The following is a 23,092-nucleotide window of genomic DNA, read 5'->3' as shown; positions in this document are numbered from 1 at the left end:
TAAAGAACAACCGCGCTTGTTGTTTCTCTTCGTCAACTTCTTACCGCACGTAATCGATCGTCACGTCGGTGATTCAAACGCGCGGAACGACGCGTCGGACATCCGGAGAATCGATATCGTGCATCTTGATGTTCCCTGGTCAGTTATCAACACGGTTACGGCTTTCCCTTTCTCAAGACGCGACGTGTTGGCGTGCCGATCTCTCGACGTAACCCAGCCGTGGAGAACATCGCGATCGCGCGATGAATAGCGTCGATTACTACGACGAGGACGGAGGATCTCGCGGCCGGACATATATTTTCCGCGTTTCACGTGTTTTCGCGCGCGGGTTTTCGAGTGCCGCCGCCCACCGGTTCGGTCTCGCTTTCTCCCCTCGCTTTCGCTATCGCCAATCCTCCCGCTGTCGCGCCGCGCGAGCAGATAGGAAAGTTAGTCGCGCGACTTGTGAAAGGTAGAGCGCGGCCTACAAAATACAAGCTATTGTTTCAAATGAAAGGGTCGCCAATACGCGTGTCGGTGTCTCCGCCCCCTCCCAGCCCCCCTTTGCGACCTGTCGCTCAGACAAAAACACCGTGAGTTTGCTCCTCCGTCATACCTGTCGCAACGAGAATCCACACATAGACAGTACACACACGCGCGTGTAACATCGTCGCGTGTCGTCGGTCGCGACCGACATTCCCGGCGAATCGATACATCTTAACCGCCTGTCACTTATTGCATTTTCTAATAGTCCATTTCGATAATCGATACTTTCCCGCGATAGCGCGTATGACACGCTCTTTTCCACATCGCGCTCACGTTGCGCTTTGCGAACTTGCTCGGAACGGATAACGCTCCGCGTTATCGCGAGGAGAAGAGAGAGAGAGAGAGAGAGAGAGAGAGAGAGAGAGAGTCATCCGGCGCCGTCGATCATGTCCGATCGATCATCAGAGCTCGCGAGAATCCAATTGTGTTCGGGAGACTCGCGACTGCATGTCGTAGATCGACGGCTTGCGGGCGGGCTCGCGAGGTGTTATCGAGTTTCTGCGGGTGCACTCGAGGGTCTTCTCCGCCCGTACTTTCGAGCCCTTCCGCAGACTTGAAGTGACGGTGGTCGTTTCTCACTAAAGACCTCTCGAAGCAGGTTTACCTGCGATCATCACAGGAAAAGCTCTAGACTAACGATAAGTATGCGGGCACAATTCTTGCCCCGTACTTTTCTCGTTTCTGTTCCTCCTTTCTGTTCCTCCGTGGCACTTCCCCCATTTTCTGCCGTCCCTTTTCGACGCCCTTTTAACGATCGCGCCTCTCGTTCGGTTACTAAGAGACATTAATGTCTCTCTACGCCTCGACGCTCATCTATTTACACCTGCGGATTTACGAGGAGTTTTTATGCGCCTCGGCGAGTTTTATGAAACATTAACGCACTGGCCGAATAAAAGCTTCCTGATTATACGCGTCCCTGAATTAATAATATGTCGAGCGTGAAAAAGCGAGAGCGTGCGCTGACCACCTGTTAGCAGGTACCGTGGAAAAAAAAAACTATGGAAAGAAGCGATATTGCGGAGACATGACGAACGTGAGACGCGCTTCGCCGGGAACGAAATTGCCGGGAACAAAAGCTTCACAAATCGAGATGATGATTTTCTTCTCGGTACCTGTGTAACCATCGTGTCCATCGATAATCATTGTCGCATGATTTTCTTGACCTCTCGAGGCACTTCGATGTCCCTCAGTGAAGGTTTCATAGACGTCTCTTTCTCTTTCTCAAACGGAGCACGTCCGATCGCCGATCGGAAAACCACATTCTCGCGCGATTCGTTCGCGCTCTTTCGACAACGAAGAAGGAAGAGTATCACACTTGCCTTTTCAGAATTGGTACCGCGAAACCTATATCCGCGTCTATAAAGCGCAGTGAACGCGAGCGGGTGCAACGAACTCTGTTCTCTCGTATCTCTCTCTCTCTCTCTCTCTCTCTCTCTCTCTCTCTCTCTCTTCAGCACCCCCTCCTGCAACGGCTCGCATCATCCCATCCTTCCCGCCACCTCCTTTCGTGCTGTCTCGCTCTTATATTTGGTGTCAAGCGCGCGATCTCTTGCCAGCGCGCGAGTTAAAGCCCATTTTCGCGTGCTTAGCTCGCGTCACGCTCGCCACCACGACATCGAATGTGACGGTGCAACTCGCCGTGGAAAAAGCGCACCGGCTTGACATCGCATCGGCGGGCGATTATCGGGAACTACCGATAGTGATAGTTACGTAATGCGATAATTAAATCATTGCATTTAATATGCGGCTGAACGCGTGGATACATGAAGTGCACCAACGCGCCAGACGCGCCGCGTCTTAATATCATTCTTGATGTTTTAATGTTAATGACGACAATTAATAACGACAATATACCTGTCTGCAACGATCGTGCACTTTGTATGTTTGACCCCCTTTGAAAGCTCGAACGTCCACCTATCGTCGACGTAGGAACGACGAGGTCAAGAGAGAGAACGAGAGATCGCCTCGAAGTCGGATCGTTTCGCGAGAGGAAAATCGATTTCGCAAGGGGGAAAGGGCCGCGCTCTCGACTAAGAATGCACTTTGTGTCGGAGCGAGGACGCGGGAATGCAGCCTGGCGTCATTGGCGTTGCTTAAACGGCGCAACGCGCAAGTGATGGTGGGACGGGACGGGAAGGGCGGGGGAGGAAGAGGGGGAACACTCTCCGGAGTCCTTTCTATAAATTTAGCGTCTGGTTATGAATAGAGACTCAAGCGTGACGACACGCGCACCAAGTTCGTAAAGTTTACCGTAAAGTTCTCGCGAGCCCTTTAAACCCGTCGTGGAATTATCGCACTTGAACGCGCATTATTCGCGAACAATCATCCCTTCCCACGTGGACTCCTGCGCGGACGACTGCGCGCACGCCGGCCTGGGTAGCATGTGCTCGACAGATCGAGTGACACGTGTACGATTACGTGCATCACGTAACGTATCGCGGCGCGATTACTCCCAACTCTATATATCGTGCGGCCCGAAGTTCCCGCCGTTGCTTCTGCGAAAAGCTTCGCCTTTTCGCGCTACCGCGCTCATGATGCTCGTAAATCGGACCACCGTCGATGGAGCGCCGGTTAGCCGCAGCATCTAATTATAGTGGCGTGCTAATCAAGTCTTGATATGAGGATTTATTTATGCCGCGATACATGAGGACACTGCGCCGCGCGAGCGAATTAATAAGTGTGCCGAGATGGTTGCGAGAGTGATAGCGCGCGCGCGCGCGCCTTCACCGCGTCGCTGCCGCTGCCACCGTTACCGTCGTCATCGTCGTCGTCCTTGAGTCCCGACGAACGACTATTTTCTATGCAAGGTCGTCCGAGACTTCACTAGCCTCGCTTATCGGTTTATCAATGTCATCGTCACTGGGCGGATGTTTCGCGATCGCCCGACGTCGACCTTCCAGCGGTAGCAGTCTCTCTCTCTCTCTCTCTCTCTCTCTCTCTCTCTCTCTCTCTCTCTCTCTCTCTCTCTAAAGCACGCGCACGCCTCGCGTGCTGCCTTCGCGGTGCTTCCCTTCGCGCGAGAAACTGCTGTCGAAGCATGTCGGCATGTCGGATTTCGCGTGTCGATTGAAAACCAAGAAGAAAATGAGCACTCCTCTTTAATATTAATCTTTTAATATCAATAAATATAAGCGTAATCGTTAACGCATCGTGTTCCACTTGGAGAAGTATGTACATATATTTTGCAAATCTCATTCATTCCACTGTACAAATCTTACGCTTTAACATGTACAATACTTTGTTATATTATTATTAGTAAATGTGATATGCAAATATATGATTAAATTTGCAACATAGTCGCAATTGGTTCATCCGTAAAAGAACGCTCATCGTGTGAGCACATCGATTTCGTACTACCAGTATACATCAAGTCGTTCCTTTACGTGTGTTGCAGCCTGAACAAGATGCACGCGATGGAGAGTGCCAGCGGAAACGGGAAGAATGTGGACGCGGCGGAGAACGCGCCAAGTACGTCACCGAAGGTGCCCCAAAGCCAGCAGAACGGTGCTGCTCTGCCTGAGGAGACTGCCGCATCGCCGTCGGCGTTGGATTACGGTCGTGTAAAGATCGAGAAGGAAGCACATCAGAACGTTAAGATCAATAAGAAGAGCTTCCCGATCACAAGCACGCCGATAGCGAGTACTTCGCAGCAGAAGTCCGGCTCGTCGCGTCTTGTCAGGTCGAAGTCGGCCGAAATCGTCGGCAAGAAACGGAAGTCCCCGAATGGGCAACAAGACTCCACGAACGGTCCTCCCAAGCCAAAAAAGACTTGCTGCACATACGAGGAACGGGAAAGCTCCATTAAGAGTCTTGTCGGCGAGGAGAAAACGGTCGACGCTTTGGAGATAAGAGAAAATGAGTTGCTTCAACGGATGCAGGTTAGTATGCGAAATCATGATCTTTCCTCGGGATTGTTTACTGCTGATTGAGTTTACTGGGGATTGTTTGTGCTAGTCGATCTCCAATCTTCACCATGTATATGTGTGTTTGTGTGTGACAGTTTCTCGAGAAATTGGCACGAGATAAGGAAAAGGAATGGAATCAGATCCTGTACACGAGAAAACTGACGGAAGAAGCGTACGTGAGGCTCCAGAGAAAGAGGCAAATGATGAGACTCACGAATAGCGGGACTCAACCGGAGGACGTGCCGCCCACCAGCTTGGAAGCACGATGGATGAATAGCGACGGAACATCGAGGGACACTGTATCGAGAGAGAGGTCCTTCGAATTTAAAAGCGAACTTTCTGAGGAAAGTTCTCTAAACGCGTCATCCACCAAAAAGCAAAACGTCGCGAAGGTTGGCTCGCAGCGGCAGACTGCTTCCTCGAAAAGCAGTGGGGAAAACAGCCGCAAGCAGAACGAGACATCGAGCCCGGAAACCCGCCAGCTCGGCGAAGGTCGTCAAGGTGCGAGGGTAGAAGTGACTTCCATAATCGCCAATCACAGGAAGATGTTTCCAGATCCGGCGCCAAAGAGGTACATATCAATCAGTCAATTTCTTATCTATTATAATAAATGTGCGCTTAACGTTATGCGATTCATAATCGTGTAGAGCTATAATTGTGTAAAACTGAAAATAAACAAAACGTAAAAAAATATTATATAATTAAACTGCTTATTTGAATGATAATATAAATAAATATAAATAAAATATAATAAACATTTTTTAATAAAATATAACAATATAATGTATGTGCTGGATTTGTAATAGAAATATTTATATTTTTAGAATTTTTTGATAGATTGAAATATTGAAGAATATAATTTTTATATTTATAAGAAATTTACGTATTACGTTTGTTTATTCTGATAGAGTACGTCAAAAGCAAAAAAAATAATGGAATTAATTAATAAACTTACCGAACAGAAAAATATTAAGTGAGAACATGATGCTATATAGATGTAGAAGTAATGATGATTCTTGCTTGAACGATAGCATCTTGAAAATCCTAGAAAGATAAAAACTGATGAATTGCTATGGGATGGAAAGAGACAATTCAATAAATAATAATAATCTGCAATTAGAAACGTTCGAGTGAAAAATTAGAGCGAAAGAAACTTTGTTGGAACAAAATAAATTTACTTAATAATAATATTAGATAATAACCGATATTGTGTAAATAATTATAGTTGAAAAGAGCATATCTGGCGAAACTTTAACATGGAAACCGTTAAACGGAAAATTCCAACAGAAGCTGATAGAGGAACTGTTCTCCTAAGATGCTTTGTAGAAAAAGCTTCAGTTGTCGTTCGATTTTCATAATAGAAAGACATATTTCATCATGAGTGTTACATACGTATCGCGATTCAAAGGCATATTCCTCTGTATACACCGAAAGGATCGAAAATGTTATGCCAAGCGGCGGTACAAATTATTAGTAATCATTAAAAAAGCATCACGGTTCTAACCAAGTATATGGGTTTTTCCAAATCATTACAATAAATTATTTTCGAGTTATCGAGTATGCCAGATATATTCTTATCAAACAGACAGTAAGTAAATAATTTTTATAATATAGGGGGCGAAGGACGAGGAATTCGGTGAACGTTAATTTGACTGCTGGCGGTGCTATGGTTGAAACAGGACATAACGCAGATTCGAGACCATCGAGCACAGATTCCTGCAAGAGTAACCCGAGCGCAACAGAGTGCCAAAATACCGTGAACTTTAGAGAAATGGTATACCAATTCAACAGGTTGTCTCAACATCAAGGTAACAATCTTACAAAATTTAATTTTTGTTTCTAATTGATCGCAAAATTCATTGCACAACAACGACATAAATGACAAAATGAATTAAATAAATGAAGATCAAAGTGCATAATCAGTTATCAACTAGTCACCAATGTCCTAATTGTAATCGGCAATATATTTAGATTTATATAAAATTTCATACGAATATAAGAACACCTTATTGTAAATATCACCTTGTTTTTAGGTGAGCCAGCCAGACCATCGCAAAATTATCCGGATGTGACGCTTCAACCTGTGCCGTCAGGACACAACGCTTCTCCCGTGCCTGAGAACACCATTGCGCCTTCACGCTCGCTTCTTCATGGTATCCTGACGAACAATACATCATCCAGGCCAAACAACTTTCCGCTTACTTTGGCTAAATTGCTCACGGCACCTGAAAGAGAAAGGAACTCTCCAGCAGCAGCAGCGGCAGCGGCGGCAACGGCAGCTGCGACGACGCCGATGGTGCCTATGTCACAACAAACGGCTGGCACCCAGCACCTTCTACAGGCATACCAAGGATCTAGTCTGGGTTCCATAAGCGAGCTACTGTCTTCCTCCACGGTATATTACTATTTACGTTGTTTACGTCAATATTAATATTCCGCCGTCTTCTCTGAACAATTAAAAATCTAAAGACATAGTATCTCGCGCCAAGTACACGTCTATCTAACGCGAGATATTTCTTTTCTTAGGCTCGCACGGAGATAACCATAACTCCTGTTGTCAATACACCTCCGCAGTCCCACTCCAACAATGTAATTAATGTTGTAAGATCATTGTTCCAATAAATAAATATATTGTCACGTACATACAGATTCTTGAATAATTTCTTTGAGATTTTCAGGATGACGTAGAAGAAGATACTGCAGCAAGTGATGATAGAGATGGCAAGTATTCAATGAGCGGAAGAGACGCTAGAGAAGATCGCGACAACCCCCCGCGATGTCAAGGTTGTCATCAACGAGCCGCGCAATTTGTCTGCGCTGGATGTGCAAACCAATGGTATTGCAGTCGCGAATGTCAGGTAAAGTTAAAAGAATATAAGAAACGAAAAGTATTTTCTTTAAGTATTTCAATCGAAAACAAGAGATTATATAGAAATATATATATATATAAATTGTATTATACTATTCATTTATTTTATATTCCTATTTATACGTAAAGAAAAATTTCTAATAGTCGGCACTCTGCGCTCATTGCCAATTTTCAGCACTCATGTGTAAATTTTATCAAATTAAGGTGCCTGAGTACAAAAATAAATAATAATTATTAATAAATAATTAATAAACCCGCATATATATACCTTAATATTTGATAAGATTTGAGCAAGAGTGCCAAAAACTGGCGGAATGCCGCAGACTATTACTGAACTTTTATCATATATTTATCATATATATCGGTAGGTGGCCTCGTGGGATGAACACTCCGAGATCTGCTCCGGTTAACGGCGACATGATATTTAATGCGCGCACAACCGAAGAAGAATCTAGTCAAGGCTATAATCTACATTCAGCGACACAGAGCTGCAGATAGCCGAAGGTGATGGCGCGTATTTTTAAGACTCCTGACTACGTATGAATAAACGTACGTATAAAACGCGAGGAGGGTGCGGTTTATTTTACGATGCAGCACGATTGCCAAATTACTGGCTGCTCTCAACGACCATCCGTGAGGGTAGATTCGAAGCCTCGGGCCTTACTTATGAAAACGAGAGAGCTCGAGTCAAAGTGTCGTATTGCATTATCGTAAATATCCTTATTAATTTAATACCGGGCAGATCCTCGTCAAAACGAATAGATGTCGTCCTGCTGGATCGAAGCATTTACTTCTCGGACAGCGGATACGGGTCCATCTGGATCTATAACAAAGAATACACGACTGTATATTTTATAAAATAAGCTGCGTGCTAGGTTAGATTTTAATCTTATAGTATATACATACACATATGTATATATATATATATATATATATATATATATATATATATTGTGTATAATCCTTTCTTTTCTAAAGTTAATAATAAATAATAAGTGATGAAAATATGCATTTGTTCATATTCGATATTTCATCTTTTTGCTGTATGATCGAGAAGTAGGAGAGAGAGAGAGAGAGAGAGAGAGAGAGAGAAATGAATTTTAATTTTATATATATATACGTGCATATATATACACAACATATATATAAAATTGTGAATTTATGAAACAAGAGAATTGTGTTCTATTATCAATTTATTTAATTGGCAAGGTAGGTCAAGGTGGGACCGGTATCCGCATAACGACATGACATTTTTATGAGAGTTAACGACAGTCTGGAAAGGAGACAGATGTTCATTGGGATGACGATTGATGTATATAATGAAGTTGGTATCGTTATTACAGTAAATTATTTTGATACTTATGACAAAAAATCGATGATGCTACGAAATGTCATTTACAATTATTACACAGTGGATTATGTTACCTTGTACGGGAGGAGTATTTTCTATTTATACATATTATATTTCTTTTGTATAATCGAGAATATAATTGAATATTTCATCAATGATATACATATACAATCCTGTACAAATAGGATATATTTCCTGTTTTCTTAATCTGCTCTTAGATAAGATTCTTTTCTCAAGTTAGATTTTAAACATTTGAATGGATTTTAGGCATCTAAATTACACACTTTTTCTATGTTTCATAAACATATAGATTATTCTCTTTTTGTTTTCTCTCTCTCTCTTTCTCTCTCTCTCTCTCTCTCTCTCTCCCTCCTTCCTTTCTCTTTATCTGTCATTTTGCTTTTCTCTCTCAATTCTGACTTACTCGACGGTTTGCGTTTTGCATTAAAACGTACAGGCTGCACAGGTTCAGTATGCATTCATTATCCATTCGAACATAAAAAGTGCGTATCCAATCACATACAATATTTTATATTTACATTTGTTACCAATGTGTAAATTTAGATTTAAGAAAGCGTTAGGCTTAATATGTAGATATAAGAAGTTTTTTCCTTTTTTTTATTTTATTGGTAGCATACTGACACGTTTTTAGTCGTTCTTTTCTTTTTTTCTTTTTTTTTATATGTTACCCAAGCGTTGATGGTCTTCAACATAATCTGTAGCCCAAAGTTCCTACAGGTACATGTGACATTATATATATATTTTTCCCAATTACGAAGCAAACCAAAATAAAGTTTTTGAGCGTATTTTCAGCTTTTTATCATTCTTATTCTTATTATTCTTATCATGAATATAGATTGATCTTATTATTATTAGAAGTTATAGTTAGAAGTTCTAGAGAAAAAACTATATTTACAAATAATATATTTAGTATTAACTTTCAATCCTTAATCTTATGATAATATTGAAAGATATACAGTTGTACAAGTACAAACAAGTGACAGTAAACTTACTTTATAGAGAAAGTTTGAAATATTTGCAAAAGATATGTATCTATAAATAAGAAAGGAATATTAAATTAAATAAATGTTACTATAAAATTTAATCAGATAATATGACAACAAATTTTAATATTTTGCCAATAAATAATTAAAAATAGAAAAACATAATTGAAAAGAAAATTTCAAACGGCATGCTCTTGGACATTCCTAACATGATGTATTCGTGAAAGCTGATGCGAATATTTTTTAGAATGGTGAATAGAACCACAAATAAAAAAATTTTTTTCGCTATTTACACATTTATATACATACCTAAATTAGCGAATATACGTGAGCAAACTGCAGTTTTACTATAAATATTTTATTACAAATATGTACAGAAAAGCATTAGTAAATGAGTCCGAACAATCTACTAACGAATCTATCAACGGATAATCTATTAATGTTACCGCGAGTGATCGTGAAGCATTATTTAACGATAAACCAATATATATAACAATAAACAATCAGCGGTGTTGAAATTTATGATTTCATTGGTTAATATAATGCTATTTTATTGGCTAACCATTATCTGAAACTGATATGACTATGAACCAATGAAATGACTGTGTTATTAGTGAAAAAGTATTCTTATTGGGTGCGCACGTCACTCAACGGTTGAGCAATTGGCTGCGTTCAGTAGAACAAAGTGATCAGTGAGCGCTTAGTGATTATTGTCTGTGATTGGAGCATTCTTTTAGATTCTTCATAGACCCAGAAGTATTTACCAATCACTTTGTTTGCTGAACGCAGCCGTTGAATAACTGGGTGCGTTCACGACACTCAACAGTTAAGCCAGCGGCACATGATGCTTGTTTCCGTGCTGGATTGCTTGCTGGATGAAAATACTGCGTTCTGATTGGTGCATTTCCATCAATCTTCGGAAATGTACCAATGAGAACGCAGTATTTTCATCCAGCAAGCAATCCAGCACGAAAACAAGCACCGTGTGCCGCTGGCTTTACGCAACTATTGAGTAATTCGTCAACGTTATTGGTCTGAATGTAAGGATCTAACAGGAAGGACCAATAGTCACTAATCGCTCATCGAGCGGTTTTCATTGGGCGGAGCCACATGCCCACATGTTAAGAGAAAAAGAGAGAAAGAAAGATGGAGAGAGACTAAACGAAAACAAGAAATGTAACCTCAATGTATTCGGTATATTTCAAACGTATCTATATTCGAATAATTATGATATATACATTCGAAAAGTAATTTGTATAATTAAAACCGAAACATCTTAAAAGTTTTCTCTAAAATTATGATGTCCGTTCCACTTTTGACCATCTCTCGGTTATTGACAGCCGCTACTCGGTCAAAACGGCGTGTTGTTGTCACCGGCATAGGAGTTGTATGTCCTTTAGGAGTTGGAACGCGAAATGCCTGGGAAGCTCTCATTAATTCCAAATGCGGAATCATAAAACTGTCTGAACCTGATTACGAGAAGCTACCTTGTAAAGTAGGTAAGCGGTACTTATAATCTATTGTTATCACGTACAAGAGAAACTCTGGAACCATATCAGGATGTGTTGTGTGAATGAAACATATATATTATATATAAATAAAAAAATGATTCTAAATTTCCATTATAAAACTCCATTATATTTAAAGTCATTCGAAAATATATTATTACATATGCATACAATAATTAAGCAGTAACTTAATCCATAGCTGCACTGGTTCCAAAAGGAAATGCTTTTCATCAGCTCAACATTGACACCCACTTTACAAAGAGTGAGTTACGCACAATGTGTCCTGCCACGGCATACGCGATGATAGCTTCGGAGGAAGCACTCACAGATGCAAAGTGGAAACCAGACAATGAAAATGATAAACGTGACACTGGAGTTTCAATAGGAATTGGCATGATAGACCTGGTAGATGTATGCATGACTTACGAAGCTTTAAAGAAGGGCTATAGCAAAGTCAGCCCATTCTTTATACCCAGAATATTACCGAACATGGCTGCTGGACAGATCAGTATCAAGTATGGCTTCCGTGGACCAAATCACTCTGTGTCAACCGCTTGTGCGACAGGCGCGCATGCTATTGGTAATCAATCAACATTAAAAGCTTCTAATTATCAAATGCTACACACTGTGCTTGAGATATGTAGTAATCCCGTTTGTCATGCTTTCAGGTGATGCATTCCGTTTTATCCGCGGCGGTGAGACCAGCGTGATGGTATGCGGTGGTGCGGAGGCGTGCATCAGTCCGTTGGCAATAGCTGCGTTCTGTCGGCTGCGAGCGTTGAGCACTTCGAAAAACGATTCTCCGCGAGAAGCGTCAAGACCGTTTGATAAAGATCGCGACGGTTTCGTCATGGGCGAGGGCGCCGCGATACTCGTGTTGGAGGAGCTGAATCACGCTTTAGCCCGAAACGTGCCCATCTACGCGGAAGTGCTGGGATATGGGCTATCCGGCGACGCATCACACATTACAGCGCCCAGCGAAGACGGTATCGGTGCATTGTTGGCGATGGATAGAACGGTAAAGGATGCCGGCATCGAGAGTTCGGAGGTGACGTTTGTAAATGCGCATGCCACGTCCACACCGTTGGGCGACGGAATCGAGCTGAAAGCGATAGAGTCATTGATGGGCGAGCATAGTAGAAATGTGACGGTGACGAGCACCAAAGGAGCTCATGGTCACTTGTTGGGAGCCGCCGGCAATCTGGAGGCTGTTTTTACGATCTTGGCGATCAAGGAGGGCATCATACCGCCTACATTGAATTTGCACAACCTGGACATGGAGACGCGCCTAAGGTTCGCAGCTCACACGAAAACAAAGTGGTATTCTACCACACGTCGAACCGCTCTGAAGAACGCGTTCGGTTTCGGTGGGACGAATGCATGCTTATGCTTCACGCAATATGTCGATTGAACAGATTCAATTATGATTGCATCTGGCGTAACCTTATTACGTGGTGTCTTATAGTGGTGTAATAGTAACGATTAGCAATTTCCTAAAGTGGATTCTAAGAGTGAGAATATTAAGACAATAATGGGAGCATAATAAGGAATCACTACTGGCTGTAAGGTTTGTTATGTGATATGTACATACAACTGAACACAAAGAAGCAGAGATTTGATGGTGAATGGAATTTCACACGTAAGTATCAATGTGTGGATAGCAGTTTAAATATTTTTAATAATTTTTATGCAACATACAATTTGTAAATATGATTTTACGATAAATATTTTTATATAATCTTACAGTATGTATGTATAATGTAATTACATGGAAAGGATGTACATTTGGAATAATAAAATATATATATATATATATATTATACATACATATACATATATAAAATGGAATGCAACGTTTATTTTATATTATAATTGTGGCAATTGTCAGTTGCTCGTTCCTACTTTTACAATACGGATATAAGTCTTCATAAACCAGAAATCACATAACTTTAAGGTCTGAAAAAAACACAGTATTCTTCAAGTACCAGTAATCATCTAAAGCTTGTACATGTAATATGTAATTTGCACCCGCACTGCGTGTGGAATCAGGTATCTGCCATATCATAGTCAAGGCATGCTCATACAAAATAGCAATACTCGCTTCAAAATTGCACAAATCCATATAATTTGATTTATGTATAATAGTCCTATAATGCTTCTATTTGCATTGTGTTCTGTCGAACACGCTGTTTAATGACAGTTTAAGATTTGCTTTTTTTATTGAAAACACAATGAAAATTCAATGCGACATTAATAATTTCTTTTTCTTCTGGTATATCTATGTTTATCTCGAAACGCAGCTCTCTGTTTGTAGATGAATCGTATAGTGTCACAATTCCGTTTTTTTCTTTTTCTCTGAATAATTCCCAGCATTTTATTTCATATAACAAGTAGACCTCAAGCGATAACAGTCCAAAATATATTTATTATACTTATGTCTCATTATCTGATAAAACAGAAAAAATATGGTATGCTATACCATATTGCAATATCTCAACCAGAAATTCTTATTGATGCATGATAAATGGTTTCATATGGCTACATAAGACAGCAAAACGTTCTCTAAGTGTTTGCCGAAGTTCCTGCCGCTTTTCTGTAACTTGACACATCCGCGATTTGAATTCCAATATTTCTTCCGCTGGAATATGACTCTCCTCGTCGTCGTTGCTATCATCATACAAGTAGGAATCCTAAGAACAAAACGGAGAATTTAAAAAGGAAAAAAGAAAAATTAACCTTTTGAGTGCGGAGCACTTCAGAGCTAAACAGTCGTTGAGAATATTTAGACTGTCGCATGATCAATTTTATTTATTACTGTCGCTAAACTATACATAAAAAAACATGAATGTAAAATGCCTATAGCAACAGTTGATAACTGTTACTTGTATATATACCAAAAGTATGAACCAAACAAATCTTGTAGGATGCATGTCTATGGCGATACCAAGAGTATGAACCAAACAAATCTTGTAGGATGCATGTCTACGCCGATACCTGTCGGAAGTATATATGCATCCATAGCACTCAAGAGGTTAAATATTCAAGATAACAATACACTTCAAATATACCTCTAACATTTGCATAAGTGTCAAACCGCCGCCTCTCTTCTTCAATAAAGAGATGCTAGAATCGGAATGAATAAGTTTATCACATGACTGTAGATCGTAACAATATCCACCATGCTTACAACATGCATCGTTGCAGGCTAGTTCAAAGCCATCTGGAGTGCTAGGAAGAGAAGAACTACTGATATTTTGTTCGGAAGAATACCCACAATCTTGGGAGGATTGCTCGCTGTTAGAGCGACCTTCCCTCTCAGACAATTTGAAACGTTTCCTCATTTCTATCCACATGGTGTATTTACTTTTTGCACGGGGTTTCGCGATCCAAGCGTCTAACAATTCCTTCGTCACGAAATTCTTACAATCGTCGTCATAATTCCACTGAGTTTCATCGGATTTCATACCTAAGTTCTTTGTGCAAAAAAGAATTTCAGAATGCTATATTTTTCAGATATCAATGTATTTACAAATTGTGCGAAATTGAATTCTGCAGCTTACCTTACACGACTCGGAGATATCCGATGAAATCTCCTGAGGAAATTGTTCGTAAGATAAGCTACTCCGTTCAGATTCATTCATGTCAGGTTTCATCTTCGTCTCAGAGGAATCTTTAATCATAGTCTTCTGTGAAGTCGTCGTCTTTTTTACAGGGAATGCTTGTTCGGTTTTATCTTGCGATTGCGATATACTTGGTGTTTTCGTTTTGTTCGAACAATCGGGGCATTTGCACGTCCGCATACCTTTGTTTTTTGGATCTAAAACTTGCAACTGAGATTACGAGACGCGCTAGTATGTAGGAGAATATAAACAAGTGTGTGAGTTATACGAAGTTACATTAATCTCCTTTGTACCTTATGTCGGTCAATATTTTGCGTTGCTGATTTCAATTCCGCACAGATACAGGATTGGCTATCACCATTTTGTCTCTCGCTTGAACACTAAAATAAAATGAAGTTAAAAGACACTAAAGTAAAATAAATACTAAAGTAAAATTCAATTTGTCTCTATTTTGAAGAGAGAGATATCTTGCAACACATACATTACAGGTATTTTCCTTCTCCTCGGTCTCGGTCTCGTAACGACGTTCCTTCTGCTTCTTACGTTTGAGCCGTAACTTCTCACGTTTCTGCTGTTTCGCTATTTCTTCCCTCGTGAATTCTTCATATAATAGTTCTAATTGCGTAAAACCTTGCTTCATCTCGACTGCCATCTGCAATAAGACAAAATATTCAATTTTCCAGAACATAGAAATAAAGATCAGATTAAAAAAAATTTCTAGCTTCATAATAGTTCAGAAACAATTAGAAACTTCATTTTTCTGACGAATATTACCTGAAAATTTCTAGACAATGCATCTATTGCAACAGCAGCTAATACTTTACACACAGTCTCCTCTTCTCTCAACCGTCGATGGACTTTATGTAAACGTTCCGCCATACATATGCCTAAACATGTAAGTACTTCCTCTTGAGCAATTTCCAATGTCTTCGCATGACGCTCTCTGAAATCAATGTTACATTTTTCTTTTCCTTGCAGATTATTACACTAACGTAGATGTTATAAATCTGTACCTTCCCATGAGTTCTGGCTGTGCGCGACCGATAATGGTACCGATGTAATTCGTCATGGTTGGTAAGTGAATGTGATGATCGGCTATACAACGTCTAATACCGGTGTACAAAATAGATACATAGCCTTTTTCTTTTGTGGGGTCGGGCTCCCTTGTTAGAAGAGAGGATGCTAATAATACCTTGTTGCGGCACTCTGCACAAAATCTGCCAAATTTACAAGCTTATTAGTAAAGTTATGTAGTTGATACACTCTGTAAAATGCATAGAATTATACCTATGTTTACGTAGATAAATATCTAATGTCTCATCTAGTATATCAGTCTCTATCAAGGCGAGTTCCTCTTGGCATGGTTTTTCCATACACTCCCAAACTTCCTTCCATGCGTTCGGTGGAGGTCGCATTCGTTGAATTTCCAAAGAATGCAATATACATCGTTGAGATTTCCTATTTCTTGGTTGTTGCTCTACTAAATTACTTAATCTAGTGCTGTTGAAGAAACATTCAAATGATAAAGATAGTTCTAAGTGTACATATCTTCAATAATATCATCAAAATAAGACCTGTGTCCATGTAACATTGTACAAAGTTGCTCAGGCGATTCTAGTACATCATCCTTAATTGAAAGCAGACCACCAGGAGTAATAACTAGTGGATCTAATGCAGGATGTCCAGACTTCATTAAATCATATAATAGTCTTTCAACACTAAACAGAATATTCTTATATTATTTACAGCAGTAAATTTTTATTCTAATGAAAGAAACAATCACATACCTTCTTCGACAACCTACACATGGTACAGTTTCGCTCAAAATAGCAAGCATGTCCTTGCATGTAACCTCAAAGGATGCTTTAATTTCTTCCTTTGTAAGTATTTCCAATTTTTTTACAAACTCCTGTAAATATTTCCCACGGATTATAGGATTATCACAGATTGCTCCTAAATTTTTTATATCCATCACCATCTAAAAATAGAAGATAAGGACTAGATATTAAATTTTAGAAGTTACATCATAGTGAATAATAATAAATAATAGTAATTATAATAGAAAGATTCTACAATCATCATCCATAAGTGATAATACAAGTGCGATAAAGGTAATATATCATTCTATTGTATTGTCAGTGATTTTAACAAAATCGAATGGACATCATTTGATGACCATTCAATCGATTGTACAGACAAACGGATAGAAAGCAGCATGATAACATGCAACGGGATCATGATCAATCTCGACAAATATGCATTTTTAGTCGTGTCGGAATTTAGGTTAGTTGCGAAAAAACTATCGTAAAGGGCAGGCATCTCTCATTACATAAGGCATTGTCACATCATATAATTATCATGTGAGTGACAACATTGTGCTTACTGTCAAATTCTCGTCGACATTCAACAGCATTTGCTTGCTGGACAGCAAGTCTCTCGGCTTATCCTCCCGCCAAACGTTCAAGAGTCTTGCCATCGTTCTTTCGTTCACGATCTGGGTTGCGTACACTCGCTCGCTTTCTCACTATAGTACACGTTCGTCTTCGTTCTTTTTCTTTCTCTTTTGGTTTCTTCGTCAGAAGATATGTATGAAAAGTATCTCGTTCTGCAATTACCAAACGTTCATTCACGTAGGCGGTTACTACACGATAAAAACAAATCGAATGTCACGCATGCACGTTTGCTACTTGCAACGTACTTCCACGCGGAGCAGCACACGTAATAAATATCATAAGTTTCCACCTATTGTAAAAAGCTGCGCTTTCTGAATCATCTATCTTCCGACAATTTTTATTTCTCTTTCTCTCTCTCTCTCTCTCTCTCTCTCTCTCTCTCTCTCTCTCTCTCTCCCCCTCCTCTTTCTACATGTGTCAAGCATACACACACACACGCGCACACACACGCGCACACACACACACACATATTTACTTGATTTTAATGCAATAATTATAATTAATAGAGTTGTAAACAAACTTTCCCTACTTTTTGCTTTCTCAAGTTGAAATATTTTGAAATAAAAAGTTCTTGAATTTTAACATCTTAAGAGATTAAATTATGCAAACGATTTAAATGCTGCAGAAACACACATTTGACTTTCTATATTTCAATTCAGACATAAAAAATAATAATGCAACAATTAACATTAATAAAATAATTAATAATCTTACATCACAAATATCTCCAATGGAATTATATTATCTTATTCGTGTATATTTACATTTATATTCAATATGTGCAATAAAAATCAGTAGAGTAGTTAAACAGAGTTAAAATGAGTATTATAATAATGAGATGCAATCCCTATCCTTGTTCCAAAAATTATCAAGCTTCTTATAAACCTTCACTGTGTTGGGATTGTAATTTAAAGCCTCGCAAACGCGACAGTAGTGCTTGGATGCGCTACCGAAGTACCCGTGCTCGTTAAGCAATATATAGTTGTCACGCCATTCATGATACTTCAGATATCGTTCATTATCGCGATCCAAATAATGAAGGTATTTAACGAGCATGTTCGCATTATGAAAATTGTCCACATGAAGGTAAGAGCTTGGTGGTAACAACCGTTGGCAGTCCTCTAACGGCGCTCCCATTATTATTGGGACTGCGTACTTGTGAAACGCATTCCAGAACACCTTCTCCGTTATGTATTCACGGCAATTGGAGTTCTCGAATGAAAGGTAGAATTTGTATGAACTTAAAACTGAACAGTCCTTGGTGAAATGATATGGACAAACGGTACTATTGCCATTCATGCAGTGACCAATTATTTCCAAACGGTCCTGTAGCAATGATTTAAGTGCTTCTACATACTTTAGCCGTTGATTCTTGCTATCACAATGGCTGATCATCACAGCAAGTAGCTTAGTTTTGGAACTCATCATGTTGGTTTTCCAAAACGGCTTGGAAATCCATGGATAGTACTGAAAATTTATTGATTCCTTCTTTAATGTTCTGCCATATGGAACAGGTACATCACTGTTCATTCGATAGGTCATAGTCCAGTTGAATAGACCATCATAATTTGATGTTTCCTGGGATGAGGAGAGGAGATACATGGGTGATTCATCCATCAGTATTATCCATCGTTGATCAACTCGACTTCTTAGTGGCATATTTGAGGCATGTAACATAAACTGAACATGAAATATCACAGCATGTGCTTGATGCAAATCCTTGTCTTCGTAACTTAGTATACAATTTTGTACCGAACAATTCTCCCATGGTGAATACCTGAAAATTATAGTTTCATTTATCTTAGTTTTAAGTTCTCTACTACAGAAATTAAGAACAATCATATTTTTTTGTATTGATCTAAAGAATACAATCCTTTCGATTGATAAAATTAAGGATGAAAACTGACATCTTGTTCGAAAATCGTTTGATGTGCCTGTTTGCTAAGTGTTTTCCATGCTGCCATATTAGGATTAAATAATTTTCTTTGGGGTTGTTCGCCGGTGGTAGACTTTTTTCTGGTGCCAACAACCATTTTCCAAGAAGAGACATGTTTTTTATCTGATGGAAACAAGTCATAATAGTATTATATGAAGACAATATAAATATTGTTACTAATGCAATAAAACTATTATACAAAATTATTTTATTAGCATGTTTATAAGATAAAATAATAATGTGAGAAAGCTGAGCATTTTACCTGTTTGTAAGTAAAGCCTTTCCCTAGAAGATGTTTTTCATAAGAAACAAGTTTCATGAGTTCTGTTTCTTTAAATAAGATTTGGGGAGGAGACTTTCTAGCGGTAACCAAAAAATTTATGTACAGATACATCATGTACAATATTATTATTGCAGTAGCAAATAGAGAAAACATACACCATTTAAACTGACGAATAAAATGCATAGCACTACTATGGATCAGGCAGTTATTAACTAGAGTTTGATGTAACATTTAATATTATTTAAACTGCCAATACTTTTTCCTGTGAGTAGAATAAATAGGTAGACAAAGAAAGATACTTTAATCTGAAGTAAAATAATTTGTTTATAAACTTACGTGAAAAAAGAACATGAGTTACATTACAGACTGGCATAATAATATTTGATGTATAAGGTTATTTTTTTATTTTATTTTCTAATCACATGAATTCCTCTTTAAATATAAACATAAAGCTACCATTGTGACAAATGTACTTCTTTGACAGAATTATCCCTTCTACTTTGAATAATCAGTAAATAATAAAGCAATATTGTGCATATAATAAAAAATCTTAATTATATAGCTGTTTTTTTTATATTTCTGTTGTTTTATGCTTTATGGTTTTTTTATACATTTTTTTGTAACAGTTATTCTCTATAAAATATATTTCTGAATAGCAGTGTTAAGTCTATTTCAATTTTTAACATTATTTTCAATTTAATTGAAATCTAATCAAATATATACAATTTATTTCTAATCCAATCCAATTTATTCTGATCAACCAAAACTGAAACTAGCTTCTTTGGGTAGGATATTTGTCTCATATAATAAATAATATCCTTTTTATTAATTATTCTTTTTTGAAATAATACCTCCCTTTCTCAAATGCCAAAAATTTTATTCTTGTCATTTTTTCATCATGTTGCGTTATCTCAATAAAATATTTTTTTAAAATCACTCAATTTTATACTTTAGCGCGCTTAAGGAGAGTCTCTAGAATCTAAAGCGTCGTCTACAATGACAGTAAGCAGTAAGAAATAAGCGTAAGCGGTAAGAAATAAACCAATCACAGTCGATTATGACAAAAATAATCAACTGTGGTTGGTCCATTTCTTAAGCCAACGGCACACTGTGCTTGTTTCGTGCTGGATTGCTTGCTGGATGAAAATACTGCGTTCTGATTGGTGCATTTCCATCCATCTTCGGAAAAGTACCGATCAGAACGCAGTATTTTCATCCAGCAAGCAATCCAGCACGAAAACAAGCACCGTGTGCCATTGGCTTTACGCTTTCTTCTTATTGCTTACGGCCATTGTAGACCACGCTTAAGGCCCATCTACAATGGCTGCAAGAATAAAACCAGCGGCACACGGTGCTTGTTTTGTGCTGGATTGCTTGCTGGATAAAAATGCTGTGTTTTGATTGGTACATTTCCGAAGGTGGATGGAAATGCACCAATTAGAACGCAGTATTTTCATCCAGCAAGCAATCTAGCACGAAAACAAGCACCGTGTGCCGCTGGCTTAAGGTTCTAAGCGTAAGCAGTAAGAGATAGACCAACCACAATCGATTATTATAAGAATAAAGGCAAGAGCACAGGCTTTTGCATAACGTATAATACATAATGCACAAGAGAATAAACCAATTAGTTTTCTTCATTTCCCTCCTCAGGACAGAAATGAAGAACTCTGATTGGTTGATTCTCTTATGCGTTGTGTATTATGTGTTATGCAGAAGTCTATGCTCTGGCCCTTACTCGGTTTCTCTTCTCTGCAAGATATCTTGGGTCTGTTCTTTATAGTTGCATTGCTGAATTAGTTCAATACGTTAGAGTAAGAAAAAATATAGTTGTCTTATTTTAACTTATTGCACTAGTTCAACAGTGCAGCTATAAAGAACAAACTTCTTGATATAACTAAAAATTGAAATAGAACTAGTTTTATACATAAGAAATGTTATTAAAAATTGTGACAGAGTGCATACACACATATAAGTGTTTTTAAATGTTTGTAAACAACACAATGTTTTCCAAGTATCTTTGGTTATCACTTTTCTCCGGAACTGCATATCTTTTATACTCACGTGACTTTATTAAGAACATAAAAACACATTTGACAGATGGACCATTAAATATAGTTGACATGATATACATTGCAATAAATGGAAATTTTGCTGGGCAGAGGATATTTACTACAAGTGAATTGGAACAATACACAAATTTGGAGAATGGTTTGTATCTTTCAATTTTAGGACAAGTTTTCGATGTAACAAAAGGTCAAAAACACTATGGGCCTGGAGGAAATTATCACTTTTTCACTGGTAAATAAATATAAATTTCTTATACCAAAATAAGTACAATATATGTTATACATAATTATCTAATTACAGGTCGTGATGCTTCTTTAGCATTTATTACTGGAGAATTTGATGATAATAGTTTAACTGATGACATATCTAGTTTGTCTGTGCAACAAGTTAAGATGTTGAATGATTGGATAGAATTTTATAACACAAACTATGTCTATAAAGGTATACAGATAATTATTTAAATTACTATGAAACACTGAAACAATAAAAATAATTAATTTGTCTCCTTTAATAATTTTATCTTAAGAGTCAAATCGTATTATTTTTTATTAGTTTATCTAGCATGTATATATAGATATATTTTATTCTACAGATATAATTTATAAAAAATATAGTAGAATTATATATAAAGATTATATAATAAAGGTAAATCAACTTGAATGTAACAATTCAGCATATTTTGTATTTTTCAGGGAAATTATATGGCAGATATTATAACAAAGATGGTAGTCCAACTGCAGAATCTTATAAAGTACAAGAAACAGTACTGCTAGCTAAAAAAATTGAATCATTAGAAGAGAAGCAAAAAAGAATGTTTCCACCTTGTAATATAGAATGGACTCCAGATATTGGTACTGTATTCTGGTGTAGTAAAAAAAGGTAAGGATATATTTGATACATATATGTATTAATCATATGTTAAAATTGTTTAAAACATAGCATTATATAATCTTATGTTCTATAATCTGTTATGTTCAATAGTGGTGGAATTGATAGAGATTGGGTAGGAGTACCAAGAATGCTATTTGAGACTGCAAATATGCCATCTAGATGTGCCTGTATTAAACTTGATAGTAAGGAATATGAAGAGAACAAAGCTATGTTGAGAGAATATAATGGCTGTGCAAAATATGCAACAAAATGCATTGTGGAAATGAAATAGAATATAATATAAACAAATATTAATTAATATACAGTATTTCTATATTTTTACAATTATAAATATTTGTATTTTATTTTTACAATATATATGCATAATAGCAATCCTTTTAAAACAATTGTACATAATTTTTCATATTGTCTCACATTCCTTGAGCTTGTTTTAGATTTGTAATTTTATATCCATTTAAGCCAGTGCCTTTTATATAATTTAATACAAGTATAATCAAAATAAGTACAAATTTTATACAAAACTATGTAAAACATAATGGTATATTATAAAAATTATAGATTAGAAACACTATATCAGTGTCTTAATATAATCAAGTATATAATATATGATGTACAAATTAGGATATGTGTACATATAAGAGTAAAGAAGTAAGAGTAAACAATGGCAGTTTATATTTTTC

At 37.9% G+C, this 23,092-nt stretch overlaps 6 protein-coding genes across 15 annotated transcripts in view; 3 read left to right on the top strand and 3 right to left on the bottom strand.

Annotated features, from left to right (window-relative positions):
* The window catches only part of LOC105183613 (uncharacterized), a 33,804-nt gene extending 25,597 nt beyond the window's left edge, over positions 1-8,207 (top strand). For 4 of the 5 annotated variants that reach the window (XM_011141873.3, XM_011141872.3, XM_011141875.3 and 1 more), the window contains 7 exons: positions 3,920-4,403; positions 4,526-5,001; positions 6,045-6,238; positions 6,464-6,825; positions 6,957-7,031; positions 7,109-7,288; positions 7,668-8,207. In XM_011141873.3, the coding sequence (XP_011140175.1) occupies positions 3,920-4,403; positions 4,526-5,001; positions 6,045-6,238; positions 6,464-6,825; positions 6,957-7,031; positions 7,109-7,288; positions 7,668-7,709 (1,813 nt within the window). In that variant the 3' untranslated portion in view covers positions 7,710-8,207. The remainder of the gene's footprint in view (positions 1-3,919; positions 4,404-4,525; positions 5,002-6,044; positions 6,239-6,463; positions 6,826-6,956; positions 7,032-7,108; positions 7,289-7,667) is intronic. The other variant, XM_025306164.1, reaches the window with a different exon arrangement.
* A 2,504-nt stretch (positions 8,208-10,711) lies between these two features.
* On the top strand, positions 10,712-15,880 carry LOC105183612 (3-oxoacyl-[acyl-carrier-protein] synthase, mitochondrial). The gene is made up of 5 exons (XM_011141871.3): positions 10,712-11,153; positions 11,362-11,742; positions 11,831-12,801; positions 15,571-15,677; positions 15,761-15,880. Exons 1-3 carry the CDS (start codon positions 10,952-10,954, stop codon positions 12,571-12,573), a joined length of 1,326 nt encoding a protein of 441 aa, XP_011140173.1. The 5' UTR covers positions 10,712-10,951; the 3' UTR covers positions 12,574-12,801; positions 15,571-15,677; positions 15,761-15,880.
* LOC105183610 (gametogenetin-binding protein 2) lies at positions 13,013-17,603 on the bottom strand. 4 transcript variants are annotated; one of them, XM_025306156.1, is made up of 12 exons: positions 17,481-17,603; positions 17,166-17,387; positions 16,570-16,760; positions 16,357-16,500; positions 16,070-16,282; positions 15,796-15,999; positions 15,557-15,725; positions 15,264-15,434; positions 15,076-15,162; positions 14,723-14,992; positions 14,231-14,635; positions 13,670-13,852 (listed from the first exon to the last, which is right to left on the bottom strand). In XM_025306156.1, exons 2-12 carry the CDS (start codon positions 17,256-17,258, stop codon positions 13,670-13,672), a joined length of 2,130 nt encoding a protein of 709 aa, XP_025161941.1. In that variant the 5' UTR covers positions 17,259-17,387; positions 17,481-17,603. The 4 variants fall into 4 exon arrangements, with proteins under 4 accessions (XP_011140168.1, XP_025161941.1, XP_011140169.1 ...); XM_011141867.3 differs by having other exon boundaries at positions 13,685-13,852; positions 14,231-14,285; positions 14,437-14,635; positions 17,166-17,602; XM_011141866.3 differs by having other exon boundaries at positions 13,013-13,852; positions 17,166-17,603.
* Positions 17,604-17,991: 388 nt separating this feature from the next.
* LOC112590230 (alpha-(1,3)-fucosyltransferase 5-like) lies at positions 17,992-18,894 on the bottom strand. Its single transcript, XM_025306158.1, has one exon. It carries the CDS (start codon positions 18,892-18,894, stop codon positions 18,061-18,063), a length of 834 nt encoding a protein of 277 aa, XP_025161943.1. The 3' UTR covers positions 17,992-18,060.
* A 178-nt stretch (positions 18,895-19,072) lies between these two features.
* LOC105183611 (uncharacterized) lies at positions 19,073-19,713 on the bottom strand. Its single transcript, XM_025306157.1, has 2 exons — positions 19,434-19,713; positions 19,073-19,294 (listed from the first exon to the last, which is right to left on the bottom strand). Exons 1-2 carry the CDS (start codon positions 19,683-19,685, stop codon positions 19,094-19,096), a joined length of 453 nt encoding a protein of 150 aa, XP_025161942.1. The 5' UTR covers positions 19,686-19,713; the 3' UTR covers positions 19,073-19,093.
* Positions 19,714-21,168: 1,455 nt separating this feature from the next.
* On the top strand, positions 21,169-22,724 carry LOC105183625 (neuferricin). 3 transcript variants are annotated; one of them, XM_019841662.2, is made up of 5 exons: positions 21,169-21,219; positions 21,552-21,752; positions 21,822-21,962; positions 22,214-22,400; positions 22,503-22,724. In XM_019841662.2, exons 1-5 carry the CDS (start codon positions 21,174-21,176, stop codon positions 22,681-22,683), a joined length of 756 nt encoding a protein of 251 aa, XP_019697221.1. In that variant the 5' UTR covers positions 21,169-21,173; the 3' UTR covers positions 22,684-22,724. The 3 variants fall into 3 exon arrangements, with proteins under 3 accessions (XP_019697221.1, XP_019697222.1, XP_019697220.1); XM_019841663.2 differs by having other exon boundaries at positions 21,197-21,265; positions 22,503-22,723; XM_019841661.2 differs by lacking the exon at positions 21,169-21,219 and having other exon boundaries at positions 21,314-21,752.
* The last annotated feature ends 368 nt before the right edge of the window (positions 22,725-23,092 follow it).

This window comes from Harpegnathos saltator, unplaced genomic scaffold (assembly GCF_003227715.2).
Source record: "Harpegnathos saltator strain DR-91 unplaced genomic scaffold, Hsal_v8.6 scaffold758, whole genome shotgun sequence".
NCBI lineage: Eukaryota > Metazoa > Arthropoda > Insecta > Hymenoptera > Formicidae > Harpegnathos > Harpegnathos saltator.
Note: the sequence above shows the minus strand (reverse complement) of the source record. Positions and strands in the feature narration are given on the sequence as shown.